The 20,472-nt window shown below is 39.6% G+C and overlaps 2 protein-coding genes across 2 annotated transcripts; both read right to left on the bottom strand.

The window, feature by feature from the left end:
• Positions 1 to 9,209: 9,209 nt before the first annotated feature.
• LOC145482230 (monocarboxylate transporter 4-like) lies at positions 9,210 to 14,578 on the bottom strand. The gene is made up of 4 exons (XM_081460854.1): positions 13,649 to 14,578; positions 11,699 to 12,270; positions 10,960 to 11,329; positions 9,210 to 9,730 (listed from the first exon to the last, which is right to left on the bottom strand). Exons 1-4 carry the CDS (start codon positions 13,794 to 13,796, stop codon positions 9,513 to 9,515), a joined length of 1,308 nt encoding a protein of 435 aa, XP_081316980.1. The 5' UTR covers positions 13,797 to 14,578; the 3' UTR covers positions 9,210 to 9,512.
• Positions 14,579 to 14,587: 9 nt separating this feature from the next.
• On the bottom strand, positions 14,588 to 20,442 carry LOC145482229 (monocarboxylate transporter 12-like). Its single transcript, XM_081460853.1, has 4 exons — positions 20,032 to 20,442; positions 17,536 to 18,203; positions 16,887 to 17,256; positions 14,588 to 16,179 (listed from the first exon to the last, which is right to left on the bottom strand). Exons 1-4 carry the CDS (start codon positions 20,177 to 20,179, stop codon positions 15,926 to 15,928), a joined length of 1,440 nt encoding a protein of 479 aa, XP_081316979.1. The 5' UTR covers positions 20,180 to 20,442; the 3' UTR covers positions 14,588 to 15,925.
• Between the last annotated feature and the right edge of the window lie 30 nt (positions 20,443 to 20,472).

The following is a 20,472-nucleotide window of genomic DNA, read 5'->3' as shown; positions in this document are numbered from 1 at the left end:
TATCATGGGGCCACTCATTTTCAATCTCTACGTGGCTGACCTTCAGTCATATGTACGCGGAGTTAAATGTCATCAATATGCTGATGATACCACATTGTACACACAGTGCAAACCAGCAGATCTTCAATCAACTCTAACTGAACTTTCTGCAAGTATAGGCAAATTGGAAGCGTGGTCACGTGAAGCAAACTTAGTCATTAATCCTTCCAAGACTAAGCTGATGTTATTATCTACTCCGCAGTTATCAAAGGTCCATCATTTAAACACTGAAAAGTTCGACATCACAATCAACAGCATCCCCTTGGAACGAGTGACCACCACTAAATTATTGGGGTCTCACATCCATGAGCATCTGAACTGGGAAGGAAATGTCAGACAAGTAGCAGCGTCCTGCTATGCTACTCTAACAACCCTAAGGAAGTTAAAGAACATCCTGCCTTTCCATATCAAAAAGAATTTGGCACAGGCACTGGTTCTAAGCAAGCTATATTATAATGACATAGTATACCACTCACTCCCAGATTATTTAATGAAACGTCTCCAGAGAGTACAAAAGGCTACAGCTAGTTTTGTGCTTGGTAGATTTGTGTCATCCGAAGACATCCTTACGAAACTCAAATGGCTTCCCGTAAAGGAACAACGCGAATGGAACCTACTTAAGGCAACTCACAAAGCCCTTCACAACCCATATTGGCCAAGTTATCTGAAACTTAATGTATTTCAACACGAAAGATGCTTAAGATCTAGTAACAGCATTCAGTTAGAGAGATCTTTAATTAATAATACTCTACAGGACCAGACTGCAAGTTTATTTAACACGTTGCCCAGCAACGTGAGGTGCTGCCAAGACTATATTAAATTTTGTAAAGACACCAAAAACATTATTTTTAAGAGAGCTTTAGAACACCTGGCATAATTTTAATTATTTATTTATTCATTTATTTATTTTAGGATATCTTAAAACACAATTTTATCTCGTTTACATATATATATAAATTCTTACAATTCTTAGATATCTTTTTAATTGTAAATTTAGTTAGCATCGGGCAGGCGAAGAGCCACCCTGTGGATATACTGCCCGAAATGCCATTATTATTATTATTATTATTATTATTATTATTATTATTATTATTATTATTACTTGTTTATGTTTTAAAATGGCTGCGATAGGAAAGATGCGATTTTCGTCATTTTCAAGATGCGATTTTAGTATCATGGTAGGTGGATTGACAGTGTCTGGAAATCGCGCTCTTACGCTGGCGCTTTGAAAGAAAACCCCATCAACCTAACATTTTCTGAAAGCTTAATAGTCATAGAATACAATCATATCTTTGGAATTTTCTAAAGCGTTATTGTCGTTGAGATATTAAAAGAAATACCCAGAAACACTGCTTCGCTTAAATTGGTTCGCTTCCGTGAGTGAATTATCGGAAATGTTTTCTAACACATCACCCTCAAATAGGGTGTCGCCGATTTTCCAGATGTGGTCTGGCTTATTATTCTACACCCTCCTTAAGTTTGGCATTTTCAATGCGGACGTTTCCTTCTACTAAAGAGGCCATAACAGGGGGGCTGGCAACTACCTTTGATCTCGCCGCTTTTCTGGTTTCGATGATCGCCCCAGTAAAGAAATCTGTCAGTCATTTGAGAACCGTAACCAGCATGCGCATATTAACAGGTCACAACGGGAAAACCGCAACATTTTTCGCCGCCATTTCTGCCTTCGATTCGATAATTTTTGTTATTCGCTGTCAGCACTTTTTAGCAACAGCTCTGAGACAATTAGGACTACTCAGAATGAAGGGCCTCCAGTGTGTCAGATTAGCTACAAGTTTCAGGCTGAAATTTTCCTGCTGAGCGTGATGAATTTCACATTCTTGGTTGCTGTGTCAGGAGGATAACGAAGCTGAAACTTTTATTTTACTGTGGAAATTTTGAAGTTCATTACCGCCCATCTTCACACCGACGAAGGAGAAGATTTCCTTTACATTTATTGTTCTCTAATTTCTATGGAATTGGGATATCGATGTCGATCTGTTTCATGTCTGCTATCATATATCCCCGGTATATCGCGGAGCCCCCGAATGTAAGTCTTTAAAGTATTTCTCAACTGTTCAGAGTTGTATATTTAAACTTGAGGTTCAATTAAATAAGTTTCTGTCTGAAGATTTCTCCGTCTTAACTTACTTTTGAAACACCGCATTTACTTCATGAATTTACCTCTAATGCGTTGAGTTTGAAGACTTTCTAAATGATTGAAATCATGAATCTTGAAGGCAGTTACAGATCATTCAACAACACTGAAAATAACTACTAGATTTGCATATTTCAATAATTCAGTGATAGTAAAGTTGTTGGAAACCTCCATTCCTTACTGTTCAGTACTAGTTTGAACTCTCAAATGTGAAAGCATTCCTGCTTCTGCACGAGAATGCCCAAAATGAAATTGCTGGGCACAGACTTACCGTGAACTTTTACGAGGTTGAGGTGTTTTATTAACAAGAATTTTACAATTTCTTGACCCGTGGACTACAAGAAAGCAGCTTCTACTTACATGCTTTGGCAAAATTTGTACTAATGGTAAGCATCACTTTTATTTGTGTGGTGCCGGGAAGAAAACTGTGTCATACCTATGGATATTAAAATAGGGCTGCCATACACTCATCTGCAAAGGGAGATATGAAATAGACCCAGAGAACGCAAATGAGCCATGTTACTGTGTGTGCTAGCTCGTAATGAGGTTGACAGAAAAAATGGTCATTCGTCCAAAAAGTACCTTTTAAGCGGCACTTCACAAGGCAAACTAAAGTTGGCAAACTCGTGTTGGCAAACTCAAGTTGGTGTGTGTGAACGGCACAAAAACAGTCGGCAAACACGTTGGCAAACTGTTGGCGGCAAATAGAACTTGTCTCTATTCTCGCCAACTTTTTCGAGTTGGTAAACTAGTATCTGACGTTTGAACGATTGGCAAACATGTGTTGTTGACTGTCAACCAATCAAAACACGGGCTCTATTCACGTGATTTATCTGCGTGACACTTCACAAAATGGCGGACGCAATTCAAGATGAACATGAGGCCACTTTTGAATTTATCGAAGGAGTTCACTATTGTCCGGCTGTGTGGGACGTTTCATCTGAAGTCTACAAGATACCTAAAAACAAACAAAAGAAAATGGAGGAGCTAGTGGACAAACTGGGTTTCGTCCAAACCTTTCTATTTCTCCACCGCTTTCTGTTTCTTTTCTTCTCTTCTTCTGTTTCACTGTTCTACGTAAGTGCCACTGCACTAAGTCGGCCATGTTGCAAATTACCGTGTGTTGTGATTTGACACGAGTCTGACGTGTGAAGGTACGAGTTTGCCAACTTTTTGAAGTTTGCCAACACGAGTTTGCCAACTTAAGTTTGCCGTGTGAAGGCCGCTTTACTTGGACAAACCTGAGTCAACAGAATCAGTCGACAATGTTGAAATTGGCCAATGTTGATACTTGGCTCCAAGGCTTTGAAGAATAACAAGAAGATGTATCAAGCGCAAGGGATATTTGATTTATTCCTCTTATAAGACAAAGAGATGGGTAAGGATTTTAATATGTCAAATTTGGCTTTTTTCTATAATGACATGATAGTTAAGTAAGACAATAAGGAAGGTTCAAATAAATTCAGATGACTGCAGTCTTTAACAGTACTTGTTTCAAATGGCAATTCTTGGTGCAAAAGAGGAGCATGAACTGTTTGGAAACTGTTTCAGAGGCGGCAAAAAAATTAGTACCAGGGACTACAAAAAGGATAGCAACATGAGATAGTTAAGTCAAATTTCCTGCACAGTCTCCACCACAATTACTTGATGGGCCCATTAGTTAAGCAGTTAAGTCTAGAAGATCAAAACAAAAGTCTGAGGGTGATTATGAAGAAACAAAAACGTAAATTATTAGTTTCAAATATAGACCAAAGAGATGGTGATGATTCTAAATAATGCCAAATGCTTTGTCTGTAACTGAAGCAGACCTCTTGTAGTAACAAGCTATTACGTGAGAAGCCAAATCCTTGATTGAACTGAAAAGCGCCTTACTTAATGTACTCACTATAAAACGTGCTATAATTGTGATTTAAGTGCACACAAAAGGGTCACGAAGCTGTTCAAAAAGGTAACCCATCATGGAGTCCAGAAATACAGAAATACTTCAGTTTATCCCGTTGATACTACACCACTACACGCAAAAAAAATATGCTGGAATGAAATATTACACTGTGATGACCGCAATCTTGCTCACACGGAAGTAAACATCCACGTCCATCATCAGCACATCACTTCGTAGTGGAGTTCACGCTCACAGGTTTACAACGGATTATTTATCCCCGCTCCCTCAAAAGGTCAAGAATTTAGATGTAGGGCTTGAACTAGAACGTTACTTTAGATGTTTGAACGTGAAATACGCAAAATGTTTACAAAGCTTTACAAACGCTTTTTTTTGGCACTCGCCCCATTTTCCGCGCAGGCAAAACACCGAAAATCCCGTTCATCGGTCTTGCTTTGCTCCCAAACCCCACGGAAACGCTTGCTACGCAGGCTACTCTATCGCAGAAGGATTGCCAACCGTGCGTTCACGAGTTAAATTTATACAAAAGCAAACAATTGTCAAATACTTTAACTCGCGAATGTGTGGTTGGGAATCCTCTTCTGCGATAGAGGGCCAGACTTTCAACATCAAGAATTTGCGAACGGGACTCTGGGCGCGATGCTCTACGAGTTTGCCTATGAATTCTAAAGGTCTCTTAAGAGTCTCTTGGCCGAGACGAAACGCCTCGTCAGACTAGCCACGAACATTTCACAAGTATTTCACAATTGTTTGCTTTTGTATAAATTTTTCGCATTTTTCGTGATAATTCACCTACCATGATACCTTAATATCCCATTTACTCGGGTTTGGAAGAAAGGGTAGAAACCGCAAAGCAAAGATTAACACATTTTGAGAAATAAATTAAGCGGTTCAGTCTGACTTTTTTTAAATTGGATTTTAACAACATCACAGCCGGAGCAGACCATGGAAAATATCTAAAAATAAAATAAATGAGCAATCGCGATAAGATACCTGAGTGTAATTCGGCCGAAGGTTGAAAACATCTGTCTTGTGTATGTTTGGAGCCAGTCCTAGAGCTTTGACGGTAACACTGCTACCATGCACTTTATCAACTTTGCCCTCCACGTACATCAAAATGTCCGGCATATGTAGCGTGAAGACAGGTACCTTACCACCTGGAAAAACACGTGACTGATGTTAGAAATTTCCCAAGCCACGTGACTAATTCTCTAGTGAGAGGGCTCAGCTTATGATTTCAACATCAGGTTAAGACCAGTTAGCATGTTTGAAGCAAATATGATGACAAAGTGCAATCCATAGGCTCAAATACTTATAAGGGGAATTACCTATACTGTGTCCATCCGGGTACTTACTCATGAAGCACTCATCCGGGCACTTAAATAGTTATGTGAAGCTGTGAAGCTTATCTGGAATTCTACTTATGCAAAGCTCGTCCGGGTACTTGTGTCTGTAAGGTTCAACCGGGTATTTACTAATGCTAAGCTAATCCGGGAACTTCCCTGTCTAAGACTTATTAAGGTACCCACCTTTGTAGAGCCTATCCGGGCACTTATGTATGTAAGGCTCATCCGGGCACTTAGGTATGTAAGCTTCGCCAGGTTTGTTTCATCCTAGTACTTACTTATATAACTCTCCCCATACAGTTCCACCTTCATGCAAGGCCAGTTCTTGAAAGACTCTGGAAATATCTTGACGTACTGTCCGACTTTTCTTTCCACAGCTTCGCTGTAGACAGTCTCTTTGGCGGATTTGCCACCATAAAACTCTGGCTACAAAAAGAAAACCAAGCGGAACATTGGCGTGGTATCTCCTTAAGATGGTGAATTGTGATAACAGAAGATATCCTTTCTTTCCTCTTTGCTTAAACATTTCAGTTGCTTTAACACAACTTGCTTTCAAACAGTTGAACATCTTCTAATGTTTGCTATTTTCTCTGCCATGGATTAGCAATAACGTTCACTAGCTGCTAGCCCATTTCAGGAGTTATTCGCCAATACAGTAAATCAACTGAAGTCAACACTGAAGTGAAGTGAAGTGAAAGACTTTATTTAATGAGGGTGACCCGTGACAGTAACTTAAGTTACTGATAAACTTGGGGCCCTCAGCTTAAAATAATTAGAATGCTAAAAATATATTATTTACAATAAAATGCTAAAATACGATATTATTTACAATAAAATACTTAATTAAGTTACTATTAAAAATGGTTACAAATAATAAACTGGACTTACAATTTCAAACATACTACGAATAATAAGAGTTAAAAAATTCCATTAGTTTTCTGAGAGTTAAGAATAGTATTACATAATTTAGCCTTAAACGATTTAACGGACTTCTCTGTTTTTAAAGACCGGGGTAAACTGTTCCAATCTTTAATAGTTCTGACGGCGAAAGTGCGTCCTCCCTCAGAGGCGTTTCTGTGAGAGGGGCATAATAAATTTAAATTACAATTTCTAGTACTTCTCGAATGGACGTCAGAGTTTTTCCTTAAAGATGTGTTCATGTATTCAGGTAAAGTTAGTCTATAGACTACAAGCCCTAAAGTGGAGTCAGTTACAACTGTCAAGTGACCCGCAAGGAAATATTTATACCTTTACGGTGAAGGGAGTCTAGTGCACGTGTCAAATCTGTCAGTCAAGTCTTAAGAGGAAACTAAGACCTTAAAGGAGCTACGTAACGGTTTGCGCATCTTCAAACGTTTAGACTAAATTGTTCGCGTCTTCTTTTGCAATCGGTGTTAATCTTCTCCATCCTTAACCATCCTTGTTCCTTTATGGTTTGTCATTATCTCTTTGGTGTTTTGCTATCGTAGTAAACTGATATTTTCAGGTTTCTTTCGATTAAAGGTAATTTTGCCGTGGCCAAAATAACTCAAATTACCGTGACTGAGCTTCCTAAATCCGCATTAAGAAAGTTGACTCTGAGACACTTGTGGATAATTATTTTTCTTAAGTCACTGGATAATTATTTTTCTTAAGTCACCAAGGTTCATCGTTTTTTCTTATTATGAATATCTTGTTTCAGAATAAAACCACACCTTGAGGTAATTCCACGAGTCCCAGAAGTTTTTTTCAGGCGAGACTTGCACTCTGTATGTTGTTACCCAGGCTGGTTTTCCCTTAAAGTCTGAACAGCCCTGAACTTCAACTCCACAAACAAGGTATAGATCGACCAGGTCGATTCGTAGATATGGGTACGGATCTTTTTCTGTGCTCCTAGGAGCCCAACCCGAATCCTTCAGCCTTCCTCTTGATGCAGGAAAACGCAGGTCCTCGCTTGAGGCCTTAATCTTACTATCAGGGAGCGCATCACCATATCGAGCCATTCCAAGCGGCTGACCGCAGACTGGAAAGAAAAGTAGACAATGCGCTTTATAGCTTTACAAAAGAAATGCGTGAAATAAAAAGCGGAGAAAAGCTGAATGGTTACCAAGACGAACTGCACTTACATTGGGCTTTAGCTGGTAAGGTGATGAACATACAAAATAGAAACAGCGAAGTGACGATGGCATTTTCAATTCGAAACCTCATGATTCTTGATCAGCTGGTATTGTGTCTCTGTTTAATTTTGAGTGACGTCGTAAATGGAGCAAAGCGTTTAGTGCGCGCGCATTGTTAATTAAGCGCTTTAGAATATACGTATAATGTTGGCGCTGTTCAACAATTAGATTGTTCGCTCTCGATTTCTATCGCGCCCTCGTTTACTATCGCGCATAGAAATCGAGAGCGAATAATTTAATTGTTTAACTGTAAATCTGGTATTTAAATCCTCTTCACAGACATTTCGAAAACGCAAGGAAACAGCCGCGAGTTTGTTAACAACCTAACTCTGCTAGGCTACTGACTATCTCCAACAGAATAGATAGTGAGTGGTGTAGCCAATAAGAAACGGCATTCGTGTTAGAGCGCTGGTAGATCTTTACTAAATATCTTAATTACCATTTCTTGTGTACTACTTTTATGGAACGTAAATGCAGTCGCCGTTAAGATAACCAAAATAGCTCAGCATGCAATTTCGTTCTCAGGGCCTACGCTTCTTTGAGTCAGCACCAAGAACTGTGACGACGATCTCTAGGGACGAGAATGTTCAAAAATGCATCGATTTTTCCTGCCAGAAAGCGCACGTACAGAGAGCGCAACCTGGTTTGTTGGCGTATATTTCAAGTGTTTCTATATTTCATTTACCTTATTGGTACTAATTTTCGTGTCGCTTTAATTTCGCGATTTTCGCGATTTAAAAAAAAAAATCGCGAACTTAAAGCGACGCGAAAAAAAATTCCCGCGAACTTTAATGTCGCGAAATTTAAAACCCTCCTATATTTCTTGTTTTCTCAATTTAATGAAGAAAAACATGTCTACGTATTGTGTATAATGTGTAAAAGCTCTATGGAATGCCTACAGATGATAAACAATAGTTTAACAGTCAAGTAAAGCAGCAGATAGAATCGGGAGGCGACAGCACTGATATTAATGTGGATCTGCGACTAACAGTCCTAAAACTACTTAGCTTCAGGCAGTCTGACTCGTGGACCTTTACAGCCACCTGAGTAGTCCTGTTGGTGTACGACAAATCGCGAAAGGATGGAAGAAAGCCGGGATCTCTGCCTTCTTAGATGGACTAACGGATCTCCCTCGAGAAGACCCGTTCACTGACCTTGAACTCACCCTAGAAATTGATTAGAGGCCCAAGAACTTTATGCCAATGGTATACATAACTCTAGGCTAATTCACGGCTACAATGTAAATATGTATTGTACAATTGCAAAGAACGTTAAGCTTAAGCATAATGTCTCTATGCCTATGGTACACCATGCGGTTTCTATACTTTGGTTTTGTTATGAACTGGTGATTTTCAGCAATAAGAAGTGTAAAATACTAATAAAATTCTCGAAATAACAAGTGTTTTTTGTTTTTTTTTTTCATTTTTGGCGAAAATTAATTCCCTAAGAAAATAATTTTGCACCCAAAAAATCGCGAAAATAAAGACCCGCGAAATATGCCGACCATTTTTTCGCGAAATTAAGTGCCCGCGAAAATAAATACCAATAAGGTATTTATCAAACAAACTTAAACTGAATAAAATATTCTAAAAAGTTTAAAAAGTTACCATTAAACAAAGTAACTCCAATGGAAATCTAAAGAACAAGCGTACTTAACCTTCATTGGCTGTTGTTGTTGTTTTTTGTCAAAAATGGCCTTTGACTACAATGATTTAGATTAAAGTTTGAATCTTATATAAGTGAAAACCTGTAGTTTAACACTTACTAATTAAAGGAAAGTTTAAAATAAAGAAACATATGCATTGGCACAGTGAAGACTGTTCGAAGTCTGGAATAAAGTCTGAATGCAACTATAACCATGCCGGATTTATAAAATAAATGAGCTGTTCAATATGTTTGCAAGTGTGCCCCACAGATCACGTGGCCTTTTCTTCAATCATGTAAACAATAGATCTCCTCCAATCAGGTGCTTCGGCCAATTCTTCATTTGGACCAAGGGTAGCCCAGCGGTCGCGCACAGGCTCTCTTTTCTTCATACACAGCAACAGGAAAGGAATACATGCGCCAGCGATCACTACTGAGCCAGCCATGTAAAACGCGTGCGTGTAGGAACCCAAAGAGTCAGCCATAAGACCTGTGAGACAAAATGAGCCATTCAGTGTTCTTTGTGAACTAGAAGCATATATATTTTCACTCCTTTCTTCGATATTCTACTTCATGAATGGTCCTGACTCTCTGTCATCTAATTGTTGTTGTTGCTGTTGCTGATTTTCAGAAGGTGTTCAAGATTTGTTCAAATTCGATATTCAAAGCTGAGGAAACCAAGTTTCACAAGGAAAGTGCAACAAACAGCGGTTACAAATATTACAAATAGACAACGCATGTTTCGCATGTTTTGACGTTTCGTTTTTAGCTTGTCACCAGTGCCTGGCTTTATTTTTGAATTTAAATTTATAACTTTTTGTTATAGTTATAACCGTCTCTTGTGAAGGTGTATGTTGTAACATACGAAACGTCAAGTTAATACAGTCAAGACCAGTTAAGTTTTTTAGACCATGCGTTGTCTATTTGTAATGTTTGTAACTGCTGTTTGTTTTCTTTTCCCTCTGAAATTGAAATGACCGAAGAACAAGAATATTTATGATGGAAGTTTCATCATATTATGTAATAAACTCTCTGAACATTAACCAGGTTCTGATACCACGTCCACACTACGCCAGAGAAATTTGAAAACACAACTTTACTTCTACGGTTAGGCCTTCCGTCCACACTAATCCGTCACGGCGAAAATGGAACTTTTCGAAAATCGCTCTTCAAACCGGAGGAATTTGAAAACGCTGGCTTTGTGTTTAAGTGTGGGCAAAAAACATTTGAAAACGGAGCTTTTCGAAAACAACGAGGTCAAGATAAGCATTTTATTTCCCTACTCTAGTTTTCCTCAAACAGAAATCCAAAATGACCGATGATTGCTGCGTTTTTAAATTTCTCGGGCACGGCGTGGATGGGTTTTTATAGTGAAAATCCCGTTTTCAGATTTCTTCGTCTTAGAATGGGCGGCGCCTGAAACATTTCTCGCTTAAAAATATTCTATATTTAATTAATATTTTCATAAGTTCATTTCAATTTTTCGTTAATTGTCAAGCTCTTTATGCATTAGCTTCCGGCTCACACATAAGGGCAACCTCATCATGTGTATTGACCAATAAACTGATTGTATTGATTGTATTTTATTGCAAAGCGTCAAAGAAATTCAAGCCAAACGTAACTAAAAAGCACGACTCTCAGGTAATAAGATCTATCAATACTGTAGATGCATCTATGAGACACATGTATGCGGTGCATTTCATCTTTGACAGAACTCACCTGCTACTGGTGCACCGCTGGCCAAAAACAACGAGCTGATCTGCATCTCCCAACCAATAGCAACAGAGACTTTTTGAGGGCTAACGCATGTGATAAGGAGAACATTGAGTGTTGTGATAAACACACCGTCACAGAACCCGTATATCACAACAAAGACAATCATGTGAACATAAGATGCAGCTATGGTAACAGCCAAAATTGATGCTCCCGCCACTAGCTCAGCCATCTGATAGACGTAAAACGTGTTGACTTTCTTGAAGTCACACAATCGACCAGATGCCAGTCTCCCGAAGCAGGAAGCGAGTCCGTAATAGACGAAGAGCGTGGATGCCGCGTCAGCAGTAATATCGATATCTTCACAGTATCTCACCTGGGAATCAACACACAAATGCTGATCTTTTTATTAACCGTTTGAGGGTGCAATTGTAGAGAGTTTCCTTTTGAAGGCTATATCATAAAGAAATTGCAAGGCTCGAAATGAAAATGATAGTAAGCAATGTACTATTACCTACATTAACACGTCATAGAGACGGTGGTTTGCAGATTACAATCAGTTTTTTAGAATGTAATATACTTGCGTTGATCTCTGTAACATCAATTAATTGCCAACCGTACGTCTTTAGACAGGTATGCGGGTGAAATGTCAATTATGTTAAATTAAAATCTTTGTACTCATGCTTAAACTCAACGCTTACGTTTGCAACATACATGTGCTTTGTATATTAATATGTGTATTTACCAAATGGATTTGTGGTACATAATGTCCAAACATCATGACAGATGCTGATACGACAACAGCCACAAATTTTGGCTCCCTCCAAACTGAAACATCGATATGGCATCCTTTACTCTTCACTTCCAAGGACGCATTTTCAGCACCTTCAATCTGTACGTTAGGACTGTAGGTGAGCCCCGACAGACATATAAAGAGAACCACGCCGGCCATTATTCGATAGGTGGTCTGCCAGCCAAGGGTATCAATCATGGTCTGTAAAATAGGGCCCAGGATAAGGACCCCTCCTCCTTGCCCGCATGTAACAATCCCAGTCGCCATTGATCGCCTCTTTTTGAAGTACTTGCTGATGATGTTGAGGCTTGCGGAGAACACACAACTAGTGCCCATGCCATACAGGACACTATAGGTCAGATACAGCATGAGAATGTTTTTCGCCAGGGAGGAGACGCCGAGGCTTAACGCACACAAAAATCCCCCCAGTAGAGTAGTGACGCGGCAGCCAAACCTGTTGACGAGGAATCCTGAGGCGTGTCCAGAAAAAAAGATAAGCGCGATTGAAAGCGAACCTACCCAAGCTAAAAGAAAACACACAAATGTCACAATCAAAGTTAAAACAAATCAGATAGGCCAGGTAAAACACAGGCCACCCAAGCTCACGATGCCAGGAGTTTTGTATATATATCTATAATCCATTAAATATTTTCGCTCGCGCGCGATTGGTCTAAACGCGTCATGTGACTGAATATTCCCCAGCTAAAATTGGGGAATATCCGAGGATATTCCCCAATTTTCAAAACTACGCGTGTTGCGAAAAATATTTGAAGAACAATAGACACAATAGCCTCCATTTGACTTTGGACATGATCTGTTCCTCAAAGCTCACAGTTTTCCTCATGCTACGCTCTCAGAACAAAGCTCACAGTTATCCTCGAGCTACGTTCTCGGAAAACTGTTCGCTTCTCGGAACAGATAATGTCCGCGAACAAATATCCGAGCATATTTTCGCGCCAAATGGAGACTATTGTTTTTATATAATTTTTTTTTACTTTTGTGCGAACGTTCAGCGAAACGTGACATATACGTTATATATGTCGGCCGTATATGTCACGTTTCGCTAAACGTTCGCATAAAAGTAAAAAAATTACTCTTCGCATCGTGAACTTGGGCCACCTGTGGGTTAGCCTCCTCCGCCGCCGTTTTTTGGGATGTTTGTAATAGCCCTTTTCACGGTTAATTTTTCTCATTTCCACTACAATGTAATCCAATGTGGATGCGAGTCAATTTGGGGCTAAAACTACAAAATAGCCCTTTTCACGGTTACCTTTGCCTATTTGCATTACAATAAAATCTAGCATGTATGTGAGGCAATTTCGGGTTATTTTGTAGTTTTAGCCCCAAATTGTCTCGCATCCACGTTGCATGCATGCAAATGAGAAAAATTAACCGTGAAAAGGGCTATAGCCCGAAATTGCCTCACATACATGCTAGATTTTATTGTAATGCAAATGAGCAAGGTTAACCGGGAAAAGGGCTATTGGTAAAAATCCTTTCTTTCTTATAAGATTGCGTGACGAACTTGTGTGACGAACGTAAGGATGTAAGCGCTAAGGAAATTTACAGTTCAGAAGGGTAAGGATAAGGAAAGACAAATATTTAACTCACGGTAAATCAGATAAGTTCATAAAATAACCAACTCAAATAAAGAATAAAACCCAGCTGTTCCTTTGAAATATATCACTGAAGTTAAGTACTTCACCGGTATTTTTGTCAGTGTCGCGAATGGCAATTCAAAGATAAAATCAGCAAAGAAATAGAAGAGCGATTTACAAAGCATCTGATCTGAGATGAAAAAAAAAAAAAAACACTTCGATAAGACCTTCGTGTGCCTTTTTTCTTCTTAACAACCCTGATATGATATGTTGACGACATTTACATGTTAAGCTCATCACTTACCTGTTTTCTCTCGGGATTCATTAAAATAATCCATGAATACTGGAAAGAAAACTCCAAAACTGAACACAAATCCCATAGCGGCCAGCCAAGAAAGGGTCGCCGAGAAACAAACGAGCCACGACCATTTGCCATCCTGTGCATGAGCCATGAGAAGAATAAAAATACCGTACAGATATTACGCTTTATAGCCTTGCGGGTTAATAAATGTTTCCTTGGTTCCCACGGCAGATGAACGAACGCTCCGATGTGAACTTGAAAGTGGTACGACCCAATGCCGAAATAATATGAAGTGGTTTGCAACGCAGCGGCGACCCTGTGCTGCGCCGGTATGTTGCCGTCCGGAAATATCAGAGTTCCGGTTGTCAAAATAACATGATACAGACGACAGAGAACGCGTGACTATAGGTCTGCAAAACGTACAAAAATGAATCAACCCTACAGCCACCGCGGGCCGTCTGTTGTCGTTCTCAGCCATTAGGCACCTGTGTTCGTAAGATACCTCTGTACCCTAGGAACGTTTTTGAGAACTTTCAGATTAAAAAGCTGTGTTTGATGATGTACTGTAAACTTCCGAAAGTAACGACCCTAGGCTTGATCACCAGCCGCTGTTCGGGAAAGGAGCAAGGGTCAGCAAGGGACGCAGAACTGACACGAGAGAGCGGCGGAAATCGAGCCCATACGACCCTCGTTACTTTCGGAATTAGCAGCCTTTAGGGGCTCGTTACTTTCGGGGAGCAAAAAACATTACATAAATTTGGTAGGACTGTGCTCTTTTTCGAAATAAAAGATGCAAATTCGTAAAAACAGTTCTTAATACAGGAGACATAAATCTTCGTTCCAATTTTAAAAATCTATGTTGCTACCTCATGGGTGAACTCGTCATGTCTATACCGAATTGTCATTGGTCAGCAGGAAAGCTAGTCAGATACTGTTAACTGTTTCTACTTCATGACGCACTGCTACGTTAGTCTGCTATAATATTAACTCAGTGCGACGGTCGAGTTTTCAATTCAAATTTGAAGCACTCCTTTTTATACCTTCCTGTTGAAAATGATATTAATCTGAATCAAACTTTGCTATAGTACGTTCCTGCTACTTGATGAAAATTCTACGGGTTTTGTTTTGACACGGCGCAACATTAACTGCTGAAGTACGAATTGACACTTCACAACGCTTCGTGGCAAAAGCAATAACCTTCCCTTATTGTAGATTGCCTTACATATAAATCAAGTTACTGGAACTTTCAACTGACTTTTAAAGGGAAAAATGTGTATACTACTGAGCCTGGGCATCACTTTTTTCTGGGAGGGGGTGGGGGTGGCTTGCTACTTTCATGGATATTAACGGCCATAACTTTTTGACGTTACTTTCTGGGAGTAGCTATCTTTCGGGGGTCGTTACTTTCGGAAGGTTACGGTAACTCATCTATATTCGGTCGAGGCCAAGCTCCAGTTAGGTCGCAACTTAACTCTGAATTCTCAAAAGCGATCAAAACCTCATTTATTCATTTACGTCCTATAATGATTTAATTTCTATTCTTTTGCCAGGTTTTTAGCAGTAAAACTAGTATAATTCAGAAAATGCGCAATGTTTGCACTACCTTCAGCGTACAGAAGGCCACGCTGATTACAACTTTGTTTTCATGTTCTCAACTCTTTTTTCTCGCCATAAAATCCTCACTGGCTTCCCAAGTAAGCTTGTAAGCTTAATAGTTTTTGGCTAAGCATCTCTGAAGCAATGTTATGTTTTAGGGGTTGTTTTTAAGTATCTACCTTCATCGCACTAAAAGCCCGGGGGGGGGCACTCCCATATAAAAAGGACGGGGGTGCTCGTCATACCTTTAAGAGGTTAAAAAAAGCGATTTTGGCACCTTAATCAACTTGTAAAAGGTATTCGAATCAATCTCTTTAACGCTATTAAAACCTATGACAGTGTCAGTCAATATGTTGTTTTAAAATTGATACCTCTGAGTGGTGAAAATATTTCAAGCCACGCCCACAAAATAGGATCTTGGTACCTATTAGGGTTTTATTTTTATTTTTTATTTTTTTCAAAATTTCCGACCAGCACCCCCATTCTTTTTATATGGGAGTCCCTCGCGTGGAATAAAATATCTTAATATAGGTTATTATATACACCGGTATGCTTGTTTCTGTATTTCGCTACGCGCATTTTAATAGATATTTGTTTGTACATCACAGCGTCTCGAATGCCACGCCCGGCTGCCTCTGCTGCGCAGAACAGAAAACTCCAGTCCCTGTCAAGACATACGGTAAGTTACACAGAACTCGGGAAAACGATTGAACTCCACCGTGAATCAGTGTTAGTCTCTTCTCCTAGCCTCGGGTCCATAGTAACAGAAATATCGTCCATTGCTTCATTGAAATGCCAAAGATCTGGTAATGTCTCCCGAGACTCCTTCGTCCTAGTAATAAACAGCAACAGGAAAGGTATACACGCGCCTGCGATTACCACAGCACCAGACATGTAAAAGGCATGCGTGTACGAGCCCAAAGAATCAGCCATGAGACCTGTAAGACGAAAAAATATATCTTCATGTTGTTATAATCGTTATATCGTGATAGATTGTTTTTTTTTCCTTGTCTAAAAACCAAATGAACAAAATTTACCTTGGGGTGAAATCACCCCGCCTCTACTTTTCTTAAAAAGACATTGACTTAAGGAGGGTAATCATTTATGGCGTTGCGCGCGCAAGTGTTATGTTTTGAATGCTGTTTTTGCATTCGTATTTATATCCAGTCCTCTCAAACTAATTACATATAATAAGCAATGATTAAATAGTGTTTTACTCTCATCTCTGTTAAAATCATTGCTTTTAGTCTTGAATTAGAAATGCCCCAAAAAAAATTGTTTTTTCACTTTTTTTATGGCTTTAATCGCGATTTTCTTGAATTTCCTTTCGTGAAATCTTCCAAAATTTTTACAGCATGTCGCTTCCTGCGGGACACGATTTGTAGAGGCAGGTTTTTCGATGTTTGCAAATTTACGTCTTTTACCGCTGCGAAAAAACTGGTCTTATAGATTTCCCTGAAAAACGAGCTCCGACTAAAATAAAATATTTACTACCAATCTGCCAAGTTTTACGAAATTTCACCGAAGGACGTTTTTCTTCGAGCGCGCGCAGGTTACTTGAGCTTTCGTCCTCAGCGCGCGTACGATCTTAAAACTATAGGTAGCCACCTTAATGTTTTTAAAACTAACAACTCGGATAACGTACCTGCGATTGGTGAACCGCTGGCCAAAAACAATGAGGTCACTTGCAACTGCCACCCAAGAGCGACAGGAACTTTTAAGGGTCTCACACATGTTATAACAAGGACATTGAGTGTTGTAATAAACAGACCATCACAGAACCCATATATCACAACAAAGACAATCAGGTGGACATACGATGTAGCCATGGTAACAGCCAAAATTGATGTTCCCACAACTAGCTCAGCCACCTGATAGACGTAAAACGTGTTGACTTTCTGGAAGTCGCACAATCGACCAGATATCAATCTCGCAACGCAAGAAGCAATTCCATAATAGACAAAGAGCCTGGATGCTGCGTCAGCAGTGATTCCGATATCTTCACAGTATCTCACCTACAAATAAACATGAAAAATATGTATTACTTGTTGTCAAGCGAAACAGGAGATATCTGACTTGAAGACATGGGAAAAATCTAATGTGACTGATAGCAACTTTATCCTGAACTGTACTGGTCTGATTGTCGCAAGTTTGAGAAAATTTCCCCAGGAGACGTTCTATGATGACTGATAAACACTGAGCTTGCGTTTGTTCGTAGCCACGGGTGCAGGAAAATGTGCCTACGCGTATTCGTCCGTCGTACGGTGCGAGAAAAAGTCCTAAAAACTATTTACCAAGTGAATCTGTGGCACAAAATGACCAAACATCACCACAGATGCTGATACGACCAAGACCACGAATTTGGGTTCCTTCCACACAGTTAAGAAAAAATGGTATCCTTTCTTCTCTTCCACACAAGTCCCCGTTTCCGCCCCTCCTTCTTGTCCAACTTGTTCATTTTGGACACCCTCGGTATTGCTGGTCTTCGCGTCTACTTCCACAACCGTATTACCAACAGCATTATCAGCATCTTCATTCTCTACATTAGGACTGTAGGTGAGTCCAGACAAACACAGGGATAGAACCACGCCGGCCATTATTTGATAGGTGGTCAGCCAGCCAAAGGCGTCAATCATGGTCTGCAAAAGAGGACCCAGGATAAGGACCCCTCCTCCTTGCCCGCATGTAACAATCCCAGTCGCCATTGACCGCCTCTTTTTGAAGTACTTGCTGATGATGTTGAGGCTTGCAGACAATACACAACTAGTGCCCAGGCCATACAGGACACTGTAGGTTAGATATAGCATAAGAATGTTCTTCGCTAGGGAGGAGAGGCCGAGGCTTAACGAACACAACAATCCCCCGAGTAGAGTGGTGACACGGCAACCGAACCTTTTAACGAGGGCTCCAGATAAGAGACCAGAAAAATTCATGAGTGCCATGGCAAGCGAACCCACCCAAGCTAAGAAAATCAAACAAGCAAATACACAAATCAATTGTCACATTTAGACGTTCGGTATTTATTAGGTTATAGTTTAAATTAATAATCACGCAGAGTAGAATATTCATAATGTTAACCTAGTTTTTCTTATGTATCCTCCTTAAAAGTCATTTCCAGTGATTGCACCTCAATCATTGCCTGTCCAGTTTTTGTCTTTGTTTTTTTCGTCTTTGTGATTGTAAGCGAGCGAGCAACCCGAGTGCTGATAAAAATGTGCAAAACGAAAGAGACCTCAAATGAAGTCTCCTACTTCATTCGGCACGCTATTTCACGGCGCATTTTACTTCGTGTATCCTGATAAAATTAGAAACTCTTTTTTGGTGTTTGAATCAAATTTAAGCTTCGTTCATTTCGGCACGCTACTTCAGGGCGTTTTTTTACTTCATTCTCGGCTATGAAAAGAACTGTTTTCAGGTGATTAGACGTCAATTAGTAATCGTATGAATGCGACTGCAATTCAGGGTTTACACTACGAGGATTTACACTAGCTTCTGAATGCAAATGAGTTCCCCCAAGAGGAGCTAAGACGGAGCAGATTGCTTGACGGCCGGTGCTTTCTGGCGGTATTACATAAGAAGTCAGAATTTATGTATTCTACTCTTCTCCCAGGCTCGGCCGCTGGGACGGCGCATCTGCAAGCTGAACGTTCGCCCATTCGATGTGTAAATTAGAGTTTATGAAACAATCGAAAACGAGCTGATCACTCTAGCGGGAAATTAGCCTTTGCAAATTTTGCAGTTAGTCGAGAAAAAGCCGCAATAAAACTAATCAGTTTCTCATTGATAAAATTTCGTTTGAGTGTTCCGACTCACATACAACGCCCAACACTATCGTTTATGAACCAATCAGATGTATACGGAAATTGGTGCGTGTCCACTGTAAATCCTTTGTGCCGAATAATACATTCTATGGTAAATATCTAATTCGGCATTTTCTGTGTAAATCCGTTGACATTTTCAGTGAAATTTGGACATCAGTCGTTCTGCGTGCTCAGGCTGTGATGGTTGAGCTAGATGTTGGCTCCGTAAGAAAGCAAGAGAGGTTACTGCAACTGCAGTTGTTATTGTTGCTATTGCCGCATCATCGCGTGCACGTGTGCCGAACCGTGAAAAGAAAAAAAAAAGCAAAAGGAAAATCTTTTCTTTTCAAAGATCTAACCGAACTAAAGTACTGTATCGTTAGTGTCACTGTTAGTGTCGCAAGACACAATACGCCGACAAAAATTCCCCTCACCCCAACAAAAAAAAAAATAATGAAAAATAAAATAACTAAATAAAAGACAGATGTACTTTGTGTGTGATTTACCAATTTAAGGTTCTTGACATTGTTTTCGATTATTTCAAACACCTTTGTCCCCTAGTCAGACCTATAGCTAGAGGAAAACATCTACAAATTGTGCGTAAACTATTAAACTAAGAATAAGTCAAAATGGTCATAATAAGCAATTGAATCAATCAAAGTCAACAAGTCAATATCATTGCCACATAATTGAATGCTTTCAAGTGTCAGTATATCATAATTGAGAGCTAACCTTAATCGGGCTAATTACGAGCATTATTCAAGCCAACCTGAGCACTATTCAGGCTAACTGCAGTGCTATTTAAGCTAACTGAAGTGCTATTAAGGCAAACCGTAGAGATATTGCTACCTGGAGCGCTATTCAGGCTAACCGAAAAGTTGGATTTGAGCAGTCGTGACATTGACTCACTGACTCATTAATTTATTGACTCACGACTCATAGACTCAGCCGCCTCAAAACGAGGGACAACATTTTAAGCTTATAACTTACCCGTTTTCTCTCTCGATTCGTTAAAATAATCCATGAATACTGGAAAGAAAATTCCAAAGCTAAACACAAATCCCAAAGCGGCCAACCACGAAAGGGTCGCCGAGAAACAAACGAACCACGACCATTTGCCATCCTGTTTATGAGCCATGAGAATATAATTAAAACTGTAGAAACAGCGCTTTTTAGTTTTCCCTTTTTCCAAAAGATAAAGTTACTGATCAACAAAATTTGACAATTCTACGATCGATCCAAGGCGAAATAAGCTAAAATGATCTACAATGTGTTAGCAACAGTGTGAATACTTTCCCAATCAACTTGATTAGGAAAAAAAACTCATTAGCATTTACTTTCAACATCATTTACATAATATATGCAATGACAGAACTTGTTTTGTTAAGATCAGAGATTTGATTTGGGATGCCAGCTCATATGACTTTGCAC

The sequence above is a fragment of the Orbicella franksi genome, chromosome 3 (genome assembly GCF_964199315.1).
Source record: "Orbicella franksi chromosome 3, jaOrbFran1.1, whole genome shotgun sequence".
Classification (NCBI taxonomy): Eukaryota; Metazoa; Cnidaria; class Anthozoa; order Scleractinia; family Merulinidae; genus Orbicella; species Orbicella franksi.
This window is presented reverse-complemented; position numbering and strand designations above follow the sequence as displayed.

Excerpts from the sequence above, each read along its gene's own strand:
- LOC145482230 (XM_081460854.1), bottom strand. The coding sequence starts at position 13,796 with ATGGCTCATGCACAGGATGGCAAATGGTCGTGGCTCGTTTGTTTCTCG. Across the intron at positions 12,271-13,648 it reads TGAATCCCGAGAGAAAACAG|CTTGGGTAGGTTCGCTTTCA; the intron begins GTAAGTGATGAG and ends GTTTTCTTTTAG. Across the intron at positions 9,731-10,959 it reads CAGCGGTGCACCAGTAGCAG|GTCTTATGGCTGACTCTTTG; the intron begins GTGAGTTCTGTC and ends TTTGTCTCACAG.
- LOC145482229 (XM_081460853.1), bottom strand. The coding sequence starts at position 20,179 with ATGGCTCATAAACAGGATGGCAAATGGTCGTGGTTCGTTTGTTTCTCG. Across the intron at positions 18,204-20,031 it reads CGAATCGAGAGAGAAAACGG|CTTGGGTGGGTTCGCTTGCC; the intron begins GTAAGTTATAAG and ends TGATTTTCTTAG. Across the intron at positions 16,180-16,886 it reads CAGCGGTTCACCAATCGCAG|GTCTCATGGCTGATTCTTTG; the intron begins GTACGTTATCCG and ends TTCGTCTTACAG.